Here is an 18,919-nt window from a genome sequence, read left to right on the forward strand (position 1 = left end):
GTAATAGAGTGTATCTCTATTCTCTAGAATGTAATCTTCCTAAGCACACAGGCCATACCCATCCTGAGGTCCCCAATCCTTCCAGGACTGAGAAGAGGATCTGAGCACATGGAGAGGCAAGAAAGAGCTGAGGAATGGGAGAGAATTCCAGCTCTGTCTCCACCATCTCCAGTCTCCCTCTCCCTCTCCCTCTCCCTCTCCCTCTCCCTCTCCCTCTCCCTCTCCCTCTCCCTCTCTCTCTGCTGATGGGAGGACTAAAGGGCATAAGGAGGGTAGAGTGACCTGCCCAGTGGGTGGCACACAGTAGGTGCTCAGTACCTGGGAGCCAGAAGGACCAAGACTGACTACAAAAGGCACTGGATAAACACTGGTCAAAGGGAGGAATCGTGGCTGCCTGAGCTCCAGAAAACGGTCCCTCTTATCAGGGCTCTTGATCCAATAGCTGGCCCTCAGGGCAGCTTTCCCATCGGATCCTCGCCAGGGCTGGGCTGGGCTGGGGTAGAGGGGGTCATCACACCTTCAGAGAGAACCACACCTCAAAGCCAGCTTGCCTGGGAGCCCCGGTGCTCCGAGACACACTGGTGGGAGTCAACCCCGGGAGACCCGCGAAAGAGCTTCCCACAAAACCTTGAAACCTGCATCAGAGTTTCTGAGATGGACCTTTTCAATTAGCTACAGGCTTCTTCCCAAGAGTGATGTCTTCAACATGTAAATAAACATGTAAATAAATCCATTTTACGGATCTCATAAGCCATTCCATGGGCATGAGTCCACAGATTAGGAAAAGGGATTAGATTTAAAGGGCACACCATTGAAAAGCAAAGGGTGGGCTTTGTTTAGACCCTGAGTCTAACAAATCAACTGTGAAGAGGTGCCTTTGAGGCATGTGGGGAAACCCAGCTCTGGACCAGGCACTGGATGATGTGAATGAAGTGCTCATGGTCTTAGTGGGATAACAGTATTGTTGTTATGGTTTAAAAAAAAACAACAAAAAAAGACAGTCTTCCCTGGCGGTCCAGTGGTTGGGACCCTGAGCTTCCACTGCAGGGGGCATGGGTTCGATCCCTGGTCGGGGAACTAGGATCCTGCGTGCCGCGCACAGGGCGGCCAAAAATAAATAAATAAATAAATAAATAAATAAAAAGAGAGAGAGAAAAAGAACAATGTCCTCCAGGGCAGAGATACACACCAAAGTATAGATGGTAAAATGATTCCGTATCTAGAATTTGCTTTAAAATGCTGCAGCGAAAAAAGGGGGATAAAAAATGGGGCAAAACGGGTTGACAATTAGTAAAGCTAGATGGTGGATACATGGGGTTTATTATCTTATTCTCCCTCTTAATGTGTACATATATATATATATATATATATATATTTTTTTTTTTTTTTTTTTTTCTCGGTACGCGGGTCTCTCACTGTTGTGGCCTCTCCCGTTGCGGAGCACAGGCTCTGGACGTGCCACGGCTCACGGGCCCAGCCGCTCCGCGGCATGTGGGATCTTCCCGGACCGGGGCATGAACCCGTGTCCCCTGCATCGGCAGGCGGACTCTCAACCACTGCGCCACCAGGGAAGCCCGCCTAATGTATATTTTTGAAATTTTCCCTAATAAAAGGTTTTGGTCAGAGAAGTTCCAGTTTTGGTCCTGAGAGCACCTTGGAAGCACCGGAGATGGGGGTCAGGGGATCGGGGGCAGCTTGCAGAGGGAAGGGGCTGCCGAGAGTCCTCGGGCTAGACTCAGAGCTGCCCAGCAGAGCTCACAGCCATGGCCAAACACCACCACCCCGGAGAGGGACACACCCTTTCCTTGGAAGTCCAGGGAGGAGGAAGGGCCAGATAAAAGGGCAAAGCAGCTAAGAGTGTATTAGCGTCCTGGGGATGCGGCGATAAATGACAACTTGGGGGCTTAAAACAAGAGACTTATTCTCTCACAGTTCTGGAGGCCGGAAGTCTAGAATCAAGGTGTCGCCAGGCCCCAGGGCCTCCTCGGGGAGGACCCTTTCCTGACTCTTCCAGTTCCTGGTATTGATGGCACTCCTTGGCTTGTAGACACATCACTCCACCTCTGCTGTTATAGGGCCTTCTCCCCTCTGTGTGTGTCTGAGTCTCTTCTAAGGACACCAGTCACTGGATAGGGGCCCACCCTAACCCAGTATGACCTCATCCTCACTCATCACATCTGCAAAGACCTTATTTCCAAATAAGGCCATATTCTGAGGTTCCAGGTGGATGTGCATTTTGAGGGGACGCTATTCAACCTTGCACAGGGAAGGAGAACCCTCAGTTCAGTGGAGTTAAGAATAAGATTTGATTTCAGCTCCGAGCCCACCACAGACTTCCCACCCGGTTGGACAGCAGTGAGGGAGGAGGGGGCGCACACACGCCCTGAACACCCGTCGTGCACCTGCATTCTCCAGGCCACCTTCTGAGGCCGGGTTACCCCACATGCACCAGGCCTCTCCTCAGGGCCTTTGCACGTCCCCCTCCTGCAGCATCCTTCATCCAGACCCTACCACGGCTCCTCTCCTCACTTCACTGGGTCTCTGCTCAGACATCGCCCCCTCCAGACACCAGTCAGATGCCTCTGCTGGCCACCCAGTTCCCCGCCAGCACGTCCTCACTCCTGTCCTGACTCATCTCCTCAGGCCACGCCCACTGGGTGCTGTATCACTCACCGAGTGTCTGTTTCCCTGAAACCAGAAACTTGGTTTAGGCCACTGCTCTATGCACAGTGCCTCGAGCAGGCCAGGAGCACTAAAGGCGTTTATCTAGAATGAATGAACGAACAGCCAAGGCCCATGGTTAGGTGGGGGAATCGGAGGCTTGGTGGTGGAACTCCTGATCCCGGTCACCCAGCACAGTGGGGATCAGCACTGGGTCTGCACTGCCCTGGCGGCGTGTCCTCCTGGCCAGGTCACTTCTGCGCCGCCGCCTGGATCCCGGCCCTCACCTCTCCCGGCCCTGGCTGGCAGCTCCCTCCCTCCCTGCAGGCTGTACCCAGTGGAGACTCAGAAAGCAGGGGGCCTGTTTCTGCACAAGGGATCCCTCCAGCCGTGGGCTCAGGGCTAGCTCATGGGTCCACAGTCCTGGCCGGGATGCTCTGAAGGCTGGGACCACATGCTGGCCTCACCATGAACTCTAATTCCAAGCCCATAATCTCACCCCGTCCCCCTGAGGCTGGACCTGAGCAACCCTCCAGGCCGACACTGATACCACCAGCCTCCCTCCCTCCCTCCCCTCCTGGAGACCATCCCAAGCACCTGCCCTCTCCCCCCCAAAACAGGTGAGTCACCGTGAGACACAGCACACAAGTGTCAGATCCAATGGGAAGATCCCACCACGTGCCACTAGGGCTGCCCTGGCCACAGATAATCAGACTCTTCTGGCTCTTGGGGCCCCTCCTAAGCCCACAAGTAAAGGGGGACAGGCAGAAAGTGGTCTGGTGAAACCATACTATGCGGTGAAATGCTGGCACACCGGAGACGTTCATTACAATGAACAGTAACAACCGCAACAACCAGCATTTCCTGAGCACCTCCTCCAGGCCACGCCCTGTGCTCAGTGCTTTACCTGCATCATTTTGTAGGCTCCTCCCAACCCCATGACACAGGTACTGCTAAGTAGTCCTGCTTGATAAATGACCAACCTGAGGCTCTGAAAGAAACTGAATTGCCAAGGATTTCATTAGATCAGGCAACTCCAAAACCTGTGCTCTTAACAGCTACGCTCAAATCAAACCAGGGCTAACTGGCAGACACTGGGACTTGGGGCAAGCTTTATTAGGCACTTAATACGGGCTAAGCTTCTTCTTTTGTAAAACTCAGAACAGGAGGTACTTATTAGGCCTATTTTCTAGATGGGGACAATTGAGGCTCAAGGAGGAGCAACAGTCACAAGGCTGACGCGGGAGCTGAACCCGGCTGACTCGAATCTACCTTGGCCTCATGACTCCAGGGCAGGGATCGTGGGTCACGCTAAGGTAGAATTCCTAATGCTGAGTCTCCTGAGACGGAGAAGCACGGCTGCCTCGTGAAGTGGTTGAGTTCCCTGTCACTGCAGGTGACAGACAGGAGAATCACAGCACCTGGCATGTAGCAGATGCTCAATGAACAAAAAGAATGAATAAGTGAGAGGACATGGGCTTCCTGTGCCCATCAAGAGCGGGAAAACATGGCCATCGGGAGCTGCCTTCCAATCCTGCGAGGATTCCCTGAGATGGATTCCCGAACTGATGAGGCTAAGAAGAATAAGCATGTTTCCTGCTCTTAGAAACTGAAGAGGTTTCATTCCTGGAAAGGGCCTGGCTGGAGGCTGGAGGCGAGCCCTTGGCGTGAGCGAGAGGCCAGGTGAGCAGGTCCTAGTGGAAGGGGCAGCCAGGGCAGAACTGACCAAGGCCCCACTCCAGAAGGGAGGATGTCCCTCACAGCCTGCGTGTCTGCCCCCTTCCCTGAACTTCACCTTCCAGGAGCCTCTGCTGCCTCTTCCCAACACTGGGATTCCAGGAAGTTTCTGGGTTGGCCAGAACCACCTGCATACCTAGAAGCCTATTTTGGCGCCAAAATGCGTCAATGAATGACATCCCTAGGGCACTGAGAACCGACCAATGAGCAGGGTGGGGACTGGAGGAGAATGGTGGAGGGTGAGGATGCTGCAAGGAGGGCTGTGATTGGTCCCTGAACTGACCAATCGACGAAGCCCTAAATGTGAGCCAGGGGAAGGCAGCTGAAGCCGGGCAGCCCTGAGTTAGGCTAAGAGGGAGGTGTCAGGGCTGGGAGAGGGTGCAAAAGGCCAGAGGGGAAACTGAGGCAATCTGCATGGCTTCACGTTCTCATGGCTTCATGGGAAGTTCTGCCTGTTAACTGGAGCTTTCAGAGCTGGTCCTGGGGGGTGGGGGGTTGATTTCTAGACAGGAATTTGCAGCCGTGTCTATTTCCATTCCCCCCCCACCCCCTTCCCAGTGGCTTCCAGGAATCTGACTCATGCACCATGCATTCAGCACCAATGGCAGAGGCTAAGAGGGCCGGGGCTCTGGAACCAGATGCCTGGCTTCATTTCCCGGCAGTGCCACTAACTACTGCGTGACTCTGGGCCCTGGCTGCCAGATAAACTACAGGTCACCCAGTTAAATGTGAATTTCAGATAAACAAGGAACTTTTTTTTTTTTTTTTTTTAAGTATAAGTAGGTCCCATGCAACATTTGGGACATAGATAAAAAAAGAACAGTTTTTTCATGTATGTGAAATTCAAATGTAACAGGGCATCCTGTAACTTCATTGGCTAAATCTGGCAACCCTACACAGCCTTGGGAAATATTTCAGCTTCTCTGTATTTCACCCTCCTCATCTCGAAGTGGGGATTAGGAGGAAGATTAGTAAGCTGATGCTTGCTTACTTACTCAGTCAGCATGTGCCTGGCACATGGTAAACCCTCCATGAATGAAACAACTACCGTTCATGGCCATGGCTGCTGGGGTAGTTAGTGATCCCTCCTGCTGGCTAAGAGCAGCCTGAATGGGGAGAGCCTTGTTTAACTTTGTAGTACAGTTGCTCCACACCCTGGGACTTGTCCACGGACACCCTCAATCCATACTTAAACAATGAATGGCTGTCCCCCACCCCTACCCCCCAGGCTTACACGAGTTCATTCACGGAATGACAGCTACAGTCCTACCTGATCGAGATATTTCTTCCACACGGGTTCTGTGTTATCAGCGACAAACTCATTCCAGCCATGGACCAGCCTGCGCTGTGTCACTGAGAACTCTGACAGCCCGTTCTGTAAATCCACCTGGAGGGAGAAGGATGGGCCGGCAAGGATTAAGGAGCCCAAGTCACAGGATTCCCACTCTGGAAGCCAGCCGCTTCCACGATGCTCAAGGAAAATGGGCTGTCACAGAGGAGAGGGCACCAGTTCAAAGACAGCCTTGGGCCTACATTTCAAGGAGTGCAATTGTAGTATGGACACCTGGAGATGCAGGAACACTTACGTTTCATCTTTAGAAAAATGGGCGGGCCTGGGAATGTAAAATGGTGCAGCTGCCATAGGAAACGTTATGGAAGTACCTCAAAAAATTAAAAATAGAACCACCATACAATCCAGCAATTCCACTTCTGGGTGTATATACCAAGAGAACTGGAAGCCCATCTCAAAGAGGTATTTATCCACCCATATTCATAGCAGCATAACATACAATAGCCAGAGGTGGAAGCAACCCAGTGTCCACCGATGCATGAATGGATAAGCAAAATGCGGTGAGGACACACACACACCACACACACACCATGTTTGCTCAGTTATCTAAGTAAAGATAATTAAAAACATAAAGCAAGCAAAGTCCTTCAGCCTCAGAGGGGAGCCTCATGGAATGGAAGGGGTTTCTTGGTTTGGGTTTTGTCTTGTACTGGCCAGGAATTCAAATTCGCTGGAGAAACTGGTGAGATTTGTTTGCAGTCACTGGAAACACCATGGATTAGAAAAGATGAAGCATGTGCACAGCAGATGGTGAAGAGTTTGAGCTTTGATGTCAAAACACCTGGACTCAACTCTGGCTGTGCTGCTGCGGAACCGTGTGGGTCCCCTGAGACATCCTCTGTCTCCCATCAACAGGTACACGGAGAGCTGGGAGGATCCTGGCTGCTAGGAAGGGCCTTGAGGATTAGCGCCACTGCCATTAATGTGGATGCCATTCCTGGTGGAAATCAGAATGGTTCAGCAGCGATAGTATTTTCTAACAGTGACGATAAAAATGTACTACAGCACAGAATTCTAAAGCCACTTTCAGGACTTTGGATTGCTTTCTTCTTAATGTAAAAACCCTACCACACCTGGCATCAGATACAAATTCAATTCTTACATAAAATGCTTCGGCCAGATCCTCTCTGTGGCATTTGCTTGCTTCCTTGGGTGGCAGAGCAACCACCGTCTTCTCTCTCTCGATGGCTTTCAACTCATTTTGTCCATCAATCTGTGAAAACAAGCAGGATTGCGATTAGGCACATTGGTTTTGTACTGACATGTCTTTTTAAAGTATAACATACAAAGAGAAAGTGTGCAGATCTTAACTGTACAGCTCGAATTTTCACAAACTGACCCATATAACCAGCCTCCAAATCAAGAAACAGACATTACCAGCCCCCAGGAGATTTGTTTGGCTGGGGTTTGAACTTTGTGTAAATGGTAACATGCGACGTATATGCTTTTGACTCAAGGTTATTAGTGAGATTCATGCATGATGTGTGTAGTGATGGTTCGCTAATTTTCATGGCTGCATAATATTCCACCAAAGGACTAGAGCACAATTTATTTATCTGTTCTACTGCTGATGGATTGTTTCCAGTTGTTGGCTATTACAGATGCAACCACTGGAACTCACAAAGCTGACAGAACAAGGCAACAATTCACAGGCTTAGAACCCTGGACCCTGAACGTCTGGGATTCTCAGTTAAGTTCGCCCCATACCACAGAGAGTGCCCCCTGATGGTGACTGGCGATGTCACAGCCTGTTCTAGGAGATGTCTGCAATAACCTAAGGAGGGTGGGGAACCTGGCCAAGGTCTGGGTGTCTAGCAGGTCTGGGAAGAAGCCACATGAAACACCTGAAGGGTGTGGGAGGACACGGCACCACAGAGGAGACCCGATAATCAGGAAAACGCCGAGTATTTTTGCAAACTTATTCCTGGTATTCTGACACCTAGAACATGATAATCATCTTTTCCTTTTCCACCAGGTAGTCTGGCACTGGGAAGGAGGAAGGGGAGAGGCACTGGCCAACCCCTTCCTTCAGCTGGAACAGCGACGGTGGATCCCTTGCACTTCTCGCCACCCCCACCCCGACCCCATCTCCCAGATGCCTTGTTTGCTTAGAAAAGCACCGCTCACCACACCCACTTCCTGGGGGTGCTTCTCACTGTGCCAGTGACCAGGAAGCAACCAGAGATTATTACACAGATCACTGGACAGACCCTCTCTTCTTAAGTCAAGCTTATTTTCTTCACTGTGCAAGATCCACTTCCCGGGGAAGCGCACATCACAGCCGAGACAGGATGTTTTTTCTGCTCTCAAGACCTGGTTCGGTCGTACCAAATCAAGCGCTCAATCCTTGCACACACTGCAGATGGACACAGTCCTGGGGTTACAGGACCTGCCTGCCTGGCTGTTCTCCAGCTGACCACTTCTGTCTGGCATGACCACACCCAATTCACTTTTTATGCAGCATCTCAAGCAACCCTGAAGGTATAAATCTAGCCCCCTCCTCTACCTTCTGCTCTCTGTCTGTCTCTTTCTGTCTGTCTGTCTGTCTCTAACACACACACACACACACACACACACACACACACACACACACACACACACACACACACACACACCATGCTGGAAACATTTGGATAGACTTCAGTTACAGGGCAGTACCCAACTGTCTCCAATATGGCTGCAGCAGACCCGACCTCACATCCACCCTCCATGCTCTCCTGGTCTTGGGTGGGGCAGCAGCATACTAGCTAAAAATCCACTGCCCACTGGAGGAGTCCTGTGTCCCCCGGGAATGCACTGCTCCAGTGCCCCTGCAGAAGATGGCACATTTTCCCGACTGCCAAACCAAACTTTAAATCCAGGGTTCTCAACCAAGGGCAGTTTTGCCTCCTGGGGGACTTTGGCAGTGTCTGGAGACATGTTCGGTTGTCATAATGGGGGTCAGGGGTGCTACTGGCATCTAGTGGGTAGAGGCCACATGTGCTGCCAAGCATCCTACAAGGAATGACCTGGAACAGAAATGTCCATACAGCTGAGGGCGAGAAGGCCTGCTTTAGAAATAGATGATGGGGGACTTCCCCGGTGGTCCAGGGGTTAAGACTCCACGCTCCCAGTGCAGGGGGCCCAGGTTCGATCCCTGGTCAGGGAACTAGATCCCGCGTGCTGCAACTAAGAGCACGCATACTGCAACTAAACGATCCTGCACACGGCAAGGAAGATCTCACAGAGAGCAACAAAGATCCTGTGTGCCACAACTAAGACCCAGCGCAGCCAAATAAATAAACATTTAAAAATAATAAATATTTAATAAATAATAAACAAATATTAAATTTAAAAAAATTTAAAGAAAGAAATAGGTGGTGGTCTTGTCCTGATGTCTTCCCAGAACAGATGAGTTACCCTGCTCTACCCTCTCGGCACCCTGGATGTCTCCTTGATGGCACTTACACAACTTTCATTTGCATCATGACCAGCAAGCGATTATCACTCAGATGCCTCCCCATCTGCTCATGACGCAGCCCCTCCAGAAGGTAGGACCAGTGCCTGGTACCCAGGGGCTGCTCCGTGAGCATTTGTTAGTCAGAGCCCAGGACACCAATCAACACCAATCCAAGTGCATGTGCACTTAGCGCCACGGTGTGGACGATTGGATACGCACTCTCAGCCACAAGCCTCAGTTTACCCTCACTGTCAGCACTGCCCAGGAGACAGTTCAGCTCCATTTGCCAGCATGTCACCTCGGGCAACTGATGACCTCTCTGATCATAATTTCCTCATCTGCAAAATGGGGGTAATAATGGCTAGCTACCTCGTCCTGTTGTTTTGGAATCAGGCAAGTGTGTGCTTGTACAGGGCTTGACACAGTCCAGACTCACCATGAACTCCAAGTAAATGCTGGCCTGGTACCTGTCTCAGGGACCAGGCCTCCGACACTTGGTTGGAATGACAATGATGGTGACATCACTTGGGTGGCTCAGCCAAGTTTAGACAACTCAAGAGCAGGAAGACGCATAGAGCGAAAGAAGGGGCACAGAGGTTGGAATCACACAGACCTGGGTTCAAATCCTCCTCTGTCACTGACCAGCCCTGTAACCAGGGATGATAATCTGTCCCAGGTAGTTTTGAAGATTTAAGAAAACCCAACTCTGTAATTGTGCCTTGCAGGTGGCAGGTGCATTCAGTAAATATTTCACAAACGACCAGCAGCCTAAAGTACCAGAGGGATTTAGGAGGTGTGGTGACCCCAGCACTGGAGTAGCTTCTGTCTGGGACTTTGTCTTGTTGGGGATGATACTCCCTGATGTTCTCTCAGAGGCTGAGGCTTCTACAAGTGGCTCTGGAAGATATATAAATATTTAAATCTGTGTGGTTTTATTTTATTTTTAAATTTTTATTCATTTTTTTGAATCTGTGTGCTTTTATTTATTTATTTTTAATGTATTTTATTTTTGGCTGGGTTGGATCTTCCTTGTTGTGTGCGGGCTTTGTCTAGTTGCAGAGAGCGGGGGCTACTCTTCGTTGCGGTGTGCGGACTTCTCACTGAGGTAGCTTCCCTTGTTGCAGAGCATGGGCTTCAGTAGTTGTGGTGTGTGCAGGCTCAGCAGTTGTGGCTCATGGGCTCTAGAGCGCAGGCTCAGTAGTTGTGGTGCATGGGCTTAGTTGCTCCGTGGCATACGGGATCTTCCTGGACCAGGGCTTGAATCCATGTCCCCAGCAGTGGCAGGCGGATTCTTAACCACTGCGCCACCAGGGAAGTCCCAAATCTGTGTGTTTTTAATCAACACTGAAAGTACAGGCAGAAAAATTGTGAATTCTATTTTTTAAAAATCTCCTTTGATTTGCATTTGATGCTAGGCTCAAAGAATTTCTCTATATTTCAATTTAAAAAAAAAAAGAGAGATCAGGAAACTTCCCCAAGCCTCTTAGATAGCCTCATTCACCAGAGGGCAGACAGCAGAACCAAGAAGAACTACAATCCTGCAGCCTGTGGAACAAAAAACACAGAAAGATAGACAAGATGAAACGGCAGAGGGCTATGTACCAGATGAAGGAACAAGATAAAACCCCAGAAAAACAACTAAATGAAGTTGAGATAGGCAACATTCCAGAAAAAGAATTCAGAATAATGATAGTGAAGATGATCCAGGACCTCAGAAAAAGAATGGAGGCAAAGATCAAGAAGATGCAAGAAATGTTTAACAAAGACCTAGAAGAATTAAAGAACAAACAAACAGAGATGAACAATACAATAACTGAAATGAAAACTACACTAGAAGGAATCAATAGCAGAATACCTGAGGCAGAAGAAAGGATAAGTGACCTGGAAGACAGAATGGTGGAATTCACTGCTGCAGAACAGAATAAAGAAAAAAGAATGAAAAGAAATGAAGACAGTCTAAGAGACCTCTGGGACAACATTAAACACAACAACATTTGCATTATAGGGGTCCCAGAAGGAGAAGAGAGAGAGAAAGGACCAGAGGAAATATTTGAAGACATTATAGTCGAAAACTTCCCTAACATGGGAAAGGAAATAGCCACCCAAGTCCAGGAAGCGCAGCGAGTCCCATACAGGATAAACCCAAGGAGAAACACACCGAGACACACAGTAATCAAAATGGCAAAAATTAAAGACAAAGAAAAATTACTGAAAGCAGCAAGGGAAAAATGACAAATAACATACAAAGGAACTCCCATAAGGTTAACAGCTGATTTCTCAGCAGAAACTCTACCAGCCAGAAGGGAGTGGCATGATACACTTAAAGTACTTAAAGTGATGAAAGGGAAGAAACTACAGCCAAGATTAGTCTACCCGGCAAGGATCTCATTCAGATTCGATGGCAAAATCAAAAGCTTTACAGACAAGCAAAAGCTAAGAGAATTCAGCACCAGCAAACCAGCTCTACAACAAATGCTAAAGGAACTTCTCTAAGTGGGAAACACAAGAGAAGAAAAGGACCTACAAAAACAAACCCAAAACAGTTAAGAAAATGGTCATAGGAACATATGTATCGATAATTACCTTAAACGTGAACGGATTAAATGCTCCAACCAAAAGACACAGGCTTGCTGAATGGACACAAAAACAAGACCCATCTATATGCTGTCTACAAGAGACCCACTTCAGACCTAGGGACACATACAGACTGAAAGTGAGGGGATGGAAAAAGATATTCCATGCAAATGGAAATCAAAAGAAAGCTGGAGTAGCAATACTCATATCAGATAAAATAGACTTTAAACTAAAGAATGTTACAAGAGACAAGGAAGGACACTACATAAGGATCAAGGGACCAATCCAGGAAGAAGGTATAACAATTATAAATATATATGCACCCAACATAGGAGCACCTCAATACATAAGGCAACTGCTAACAGCTGTAAAAGAGGAAATCGATAGTAACACAATAATAGTGGGGGACTTTAACACCTCACTTACACCAATGGACAGATCACCCAAAATGAAAATAAATAAGGAAACAGAAGCTTTAAATGACACAATAGACCGGATAGATTTAATTGATATTTATACGACATTCCATCCAAAAACAGCAGATTACACTTTCTTCTCCATTGCGCACGGAACATTCTCCAGAATAGGTCACATCTTGGGTTACAAATCAAGCCTCAGTAAATTTAAGAAAACTGAAATCATATCAAGCATCTTTTCTGACCACAACACTATGAGATTAGAAATGAATCACAGGGGAAAAAATGTAAAAAACACAAACATATGGAGGCTAAACAATATGTTACTAAATAACCAAGAGATCACTGAAGAAATCAAAGAGGAAATCAAAAAATACCTAGAGACAAATGACAATGAAACACGACAATCCAAAACCTATGGGATGCAGCAAAACCAGTTCTAAGTTGGAAGTTTATAGCTATACAAGCCTACCTCAAGAAACAAGAAAAATCTCAAATAAACAATCTAACCTTACACCTAAAGGAACTAGAGAAAGAAGAACAAACAAAACCCAAAGTTACTAGAAGGAAAGAAATCATAAGATCAGAGCAGAAATAAATGAAATAGAAACAAAGAAAACAATAACACAGATCAATGAAATTAAAAGCTGGTTCTTTGAGAAGATAAACAAAATTGATAAACCATTAGCCAGACTCATCAAGAAAAAGAGGGAGAGGCCTCAAATCAATAAAATTAGAAATGAAAAAGGAGAAGTTACAAAAGACACTGCAGAAATACAAAACATCCTAAGAGACTACTACAAGCAACTGTATGCCAATAAAATGCACAACCTGGAAGAAAAGGACAAATTTCTTAGAAAGGTATAACCTTCCAAGACTGAACCAGGAAGAAATAGAAAATAAGAACAGACCAACCACAAGTCATGAAATTGAAACTGTGATTTAAAATCTTCCAACAAACAAAAGTCCAGGACCAGATGGCTTCACAGGTGAATTCTATCAAACATTTAGAGAAGAGCTAACACCCATCCTTCTCAAACTCTTCCAAAAAATTGCAGAGGAAGGAACACTCCCAAACTCATTCTATGAGGCCACCATCACCCTGATACCAAAACCAGACAAAGATACTACAGAAAAAGAAAACTGCAGACCAATATCACTGATGAATATAGATGCAAAAATCCTCAACAAAATATTAGCAAACAGAATCCAACAACACATTAAAAGGATCATACACCATGATCAAGTGGGATTTATCCCAGGGATGCAAGGATTCTTTAATATGTGCAAATCAATCAATGTGATACACCATATTAACAAATTGAAGAAGAAAAACCATATGATCATCTCAATAGATGCAGAAAAAGCTTTTGACAATATTCAACACCCATTTATGATAAAAACTCTCCAGAATGTGGACATAGAGGGAACCTACCTCAACATAATAAAGGCCATATATGACAAACTCACAGCAAACATCATTCTCAATGGTGAAAAACTGAAACCATTTCCTCTAAGATCAGGAACAAGACAAGGGTGTCCACTCTCACCACTATTATTCAACATAGTTTTGCAAGTCCTAGCCACGGCAATCAGAGAAGAAAAAGAAATAAAAGGAATACAAACTGGAAGCAAAACTGTCACTGTTTGCAGATGACATTATACTATACATAGAGAACCCTAAAGATGCCACCAGAAAACTACTAGAGCTAATCAATGATTTGGGTAAAGTAGCAGGATACAAAATTAATGCACAGAAATCTCTTGCATTCCTGTACACTAATGATGAAAAATCTGAAAGAGAAATTAAGGAATCACTCCCATTTACCACTGCAACAAAAAGAATAAAATACCTAGGAATAAACCTACCTAGGGAGACCAAAGCTCTGTATGCAGAAAACTATAAGACACTGATGAAGGAAATTAAACATGATACCAACAGATGGAGAGATATACCATGTTCTTGGATTGGAAGAATCAATATTGTGAAAATGACTCTACAACCCAAAGCAATCTACAGATTCAGTGCAATCCCTATCAAATTACCAATGGCATTTTTTACAGAACTAGAACAAAAAATCTTAAAATTTGTATGGAGACACAAAAGACCCCGAATAGCCAAAGCAGTCTTGAGGGAAAAAAGCGGAGCTGGAGGAATCAGGCTCCCTGACTTCAGACTATACCACAAAGCTACTATAACCAAGACAATATGGTACTGGCACATAACAAACACATGAAAGAATGCTCAACATCTTTAATCATTAGAGAAATGCAAATCAAAACTACAATGAGATATCATCTCACACCAGTCAGAATGGCCATCATCAAACAATCTAGAAACAATAAATGCTGGAGAGGGTGTGGAAAAAAGGGAACATTCTTGCACTGCTGGTGGGAATGTGAATTGGTACAGCCACTATGGAGAACAGTATGGAGGTTCCTTAAAAAACTACAAATAGAACTACCATATGACCCAGCAATCCCACTACTGGGCATATACCCTGAGAAAACCATAATTCAAAAAGAGTCATGTACCAAAATGTTCATAGCAGCCCTATTTACAATAGCCCAGAGATGGAAACAACCTAAGTGTCCATCATCGGATGAATGGATAAAGAAGATGTGGCACATATACACAATGGAATATTACTCAGCCATAAAAAGAAATGAAATTGAGCTATTTGTAATGAGGTGGATAGACCTAGAGTCTGTCATACAGAGTGGAGTAAGTCAGAAAGAGAAAGACAAATACCGTATGCTAACACATATATATGGAATTTAAGAAGAAAAAAAATGTCATGAAGAACCTAGGGGTAAGACAGGAATAAAGACACAGACCTACTAGAGAATGGACTTGAGGATATGGGGAGGGGGAAGGGTAAGCTGTGACAAAGCGAAAGAGAGGCATGGACATATATACACTACCAAGCGTAAGGTAGATAGCTAGTGGGAAGCAGCCGCATAGCAGAGGGAGATCAGCTCGGTGCTTTGTGACTGCCTGGAGGGGTGGGATAGGGAGGGTGGGAGGGAGACGCAAGAGGGAGGGGATATGGGAACATATGTGTATGTATAACTGATTCATTTTGTTATAAAGCAGAAACTAACACAACATTGTTAAGCAATTATACTCCAATAAAGATGTAAAAAAAAAAAGACAATATGGTACTGGCACAAAAACAGAAATATAGATCAATGGAACAGGATAGAAAGCCCAGAGATAAACCCACACACCTATGGTCAACTAATCTATGATAAAGGAGGCAAGGATATACAATGGAGAAAAGACAGTCTCTTCAATAAGTAGTGCTGGGAAAACTGGACAGCTACATGTAAAAGAATGAAATTAGAACACTCCCTAACACCATACACAAAAATAAACTCAAAATGGATTCGAGAGCTAAATGTAAGACTGGACACTATAAAACTCTTAGAGGAAAACATAGGAAGAACACTCTTCGACATAAATCACAGCAAAATCTTTTTTGATCCACCTCCTAGAGAAATGGAACTAAAAACAAAAATAAACAAATGGGACCTAATGAAACTTAAAAGTTTTTGCACAGCAAAGGAAACCATAAACAAGATGAAAAGACAACCCTCAGAATGGGAAAAAATATTTGCAAACGAATCAACAGACAAAGGATTAATCTCCAAAATATATAAACAGCTCATGCAGCTCAATATTAAAGAAACCAACAACCCAATCCAAAAATGGGCAGAAGACCTAAATAGACATTTCTCCAAAGAAGACACACAGATGGCCAAGAGGCACTTGAAAAGCTGCTCAACATCACTAATTATTAGAGAAATGCAAATCAAAACTACAATGAGGTATCACCTCACACCAGTTAGAATGGGCATCATCAGAAAATCTACAAACAACAAATGCTGGAGAGGGTGTGGAGAAAAGGAACCCTCTTGCACTGTTGGTGGGAATGTAAATTGATACAGCCACTATGGAGAATAGTATGGAGGTTCCTTAAAAAACTAAAAATAGAATCACCATATGATCCAGCAATCCCACTACTGGGTATATCCCAGAGAAAACCGTAATTCAAAAAGACGCATGCACCCCAATGTTCATTGCAGCACTATTTACAATAGCCAGGTAATGGAAGCAACCTAAATGTCCATTGACAGACGAATGGATAAAGAAGTTGTGGTACATATATACAATGGAATATTACTCAGCCATAAAAAGGAACGAAATTGGGTCATTTGTTGAGATGTGGATGGATCTAGAGACTGTCATACAGAATGAAGTAAGTCAGAAAGAGAAAAACAAATATCGTATATTAATGCACGTGTGTGAAATCTAGAAAAATGGTACAGATGAACTGGTTTGCAGGGCAGAAACTGAGACACAGATATAGAGAACAAAGGTATGGACACCAAGGGGGGAAAGCGGCGGTGGGGTGGGGGAGGGGTGGGATGAATTGGGCAATTGGGATTGACATGTATACACTGATGTGCATAAAATGGATGACTAATAAGAACCTGCTGTATAAAAAAATAAATGAAATAAAATTTAAAAATTAAAAAAACCCCAAAAAACTAATACTAAACTTTCTTTGGGTTATTTGTATGGAAATATGTTAATATAAATGTTTCAGAAAAAAAAAAAAGAAGATCCATCACGAGATAAATGGGTAAGCAAAGTGTGGTCTAGCCACACAATGGAATATTATTCAACCTTAAAAAGGAAGGGAATTCTGACACCTGCCACATCATGGATGAAGCTTGAGGACATTATGCTAAGTGAAATACGCCAGTTACAAAAGGACAAATGCTGTAATGACACCACTTATGTGTGGTACCCAGAATAGAGAACTTCATAGAGACAGGAGGTAGAATGGTGGTTACCAGCAGCTGGGGAGGAATTAGTGGGTTTTTTGTTTGTTTTGTTTTGTTTTTGGCCACGTCTCTCAGCTTGCGGGATCTCAGTTCCCTGACCAGGGATTGAATCTGGGCCACGGCGGTGAAAGCGCCAAGTCCTAACCACTGGACTGCCAGGGAAGGCCCAGGAGTTAGTGTTGAATGGGGACAGAGTTTCAGTGGGAGAAGCTGAAAAAGCTCTGGAGACGGACGGTGGTGATGACTGGAGGACCACGTGGATGTACTTAATGCCTCTGGACCATGCACTTAAAAACAGTTAAGATGGTAAATGTTATGTACATTTTACCACACACCCACAAAATCCACAACAAGAAAGAAAAAAAAAAGGATCAAAGGAATCCACTCCCTCTGCCTTTGTGGGTCAAGATTAGCAGGAGTTCCCACCACTTCTCAGGAACTCCCAGTTTGTCCGAGCGCGGGTCCCTGGGAACCAGCCAAGTGGCTGAAAAAGGCTTGGGTGTGTAAAAGGGGAGGGGCCAGGAAAGGCAGCCTGGAGGGGGAGGGTCCACATTCCAGCTGTGTACTGTGACCATGACTGTGGGGACAGAGTCTGAGCCCAAAGTGGGAGGGCACCTGGCCTCCAACTGTGTTCTCTGAGTCAAAGCCGTGGACACACTCCCAGGTATGTGAACAAGAGAACAGAACATAGGGACTCAAATAACTACATGTTCGTGGACGTTCACAGCAGCGCAATTCACAGCAGCTCAAAGGCCCACCAGCAGATGATGGATGAACAAGATGTGCTCTCTCCCACAACGGAATGTTATTCAGCCTCAAAAACGAATGAAGTGCTGACGCATGCTGTGCTCTGCGTTGAACTGTGTCCCTTCCAAAAAGATACCTTGATATGGAAGCAACCTAAGTGCCCATTAATAGATGAATGGATAAAGAAGATGCGGTGTATATATATGTGTGTGTGTGTGTGTGTGTGTGTGTGTATATATATATGTATATGCACACACACGCACACACACACACATACAATGGAATATTACTCAACCATAAAAAAGAATGAAACCTTGCCATTTGCAACAGCGTGGATGGACCTAGGGGGTATCATGCTCAGTGAAATAAGTCAGACAGAGAAAGACAAATACTGTAGGATATCACTTCTAAGTGGACTCTAAAAAAAAATGAACAAACATAACAAAACAGAAACAGAGTTATAGACGCTGAAAACAAACAAGTGGTTGTCAGAGGGAAGAGGGGTGGTGGGAGGAGAGAAATAGGTGAGGGAGATTAAGAGGTACAAACTTCCAGGTGCAAAATAAACGTGTCGCAGGTATGAAATCGACAGTGTGAGGGACGCATGCAATTATTAAGTAATATCTCCGTATGGTGACAGATTGTTACTAGCCATCCTGGTGATCATTTTGAAATACATGGAAATATTAAATCACTATGTGGTACACCAGGAACTAACATAGTGTCATAGGTCAATTAAACTTCAAAAAACAAAATTTGATCTCATAGAAAAAGAGATCAGATTTATGGTTACCAGAGGTGGGGAGGGTGAATTGGATGAAGGTGGTCAAAAGGTTCAAATTTCTAGTTATAAGATAAATAAGTACCAGGCATATAATGTACAACATGATAAACATAACTAACACTGCTGTATGTTATGTACAACAGTTGTTAAGACGGTAAGTCCTAACAGTTCTCATCACAAGGAAAAAATATGAGATGGATGTTCGCTAAACTTACTGTGATAATCATTTCATGACGTGTGTAGGTCAAATCATTCTGCTGTACACCTTAAACTTAGTGCTGTATGTCAATTATATTTCAATAAATCTGGAAGGAGGGACTTCCCTGGTGGTCCAGTGGTAAAGAATCGGCCTTACA

The 18,919-nt window shown here is 45.4% G+C and overlaps 1 protein-coding gene across 1 annotated transcript in view; it reads right to left on the reverse strand.

Moving 5' to 3' along the window:
* ATP2C2 (ATPase secretory pathway Ca2+ transporting 2) overlaps nucleotides 1-18,919 on the reverse strand; it is a gene marked incomplete at its 5' end in the record, with an annotated part of 82,181 nt that overhangs the window by 42,447 nt on the left and 20,815 nt on the right. The window contains 2 exons of the mRNA XM_079724275.1: nucleotides 5,669-5,785; nucleotides 6,852-6,962. Of these exons, the coding sequence (XP_079580401.1) occupies nucleotides 5,669-5,785; nucleotides 6,852-6,962 (228 nt within the window). The remainder of the gene's footprint in view (nucleotides 1-5,668; nucleotides 5,786-6,851; nucleotides 6,963-18,919) is intronic.

This window comes from Hyperoodon ampullatus (assembly GCF_949752795.1).
Source record: "Hyperoodon ampullatus genome assembly, chromosome: 18".
NCBI lineage: Eukaryota > Metazoa > Chordata > Mammalia > Artiodactyla > Ziphiidae > Hyperoodon > Hyperoodon ampullatus.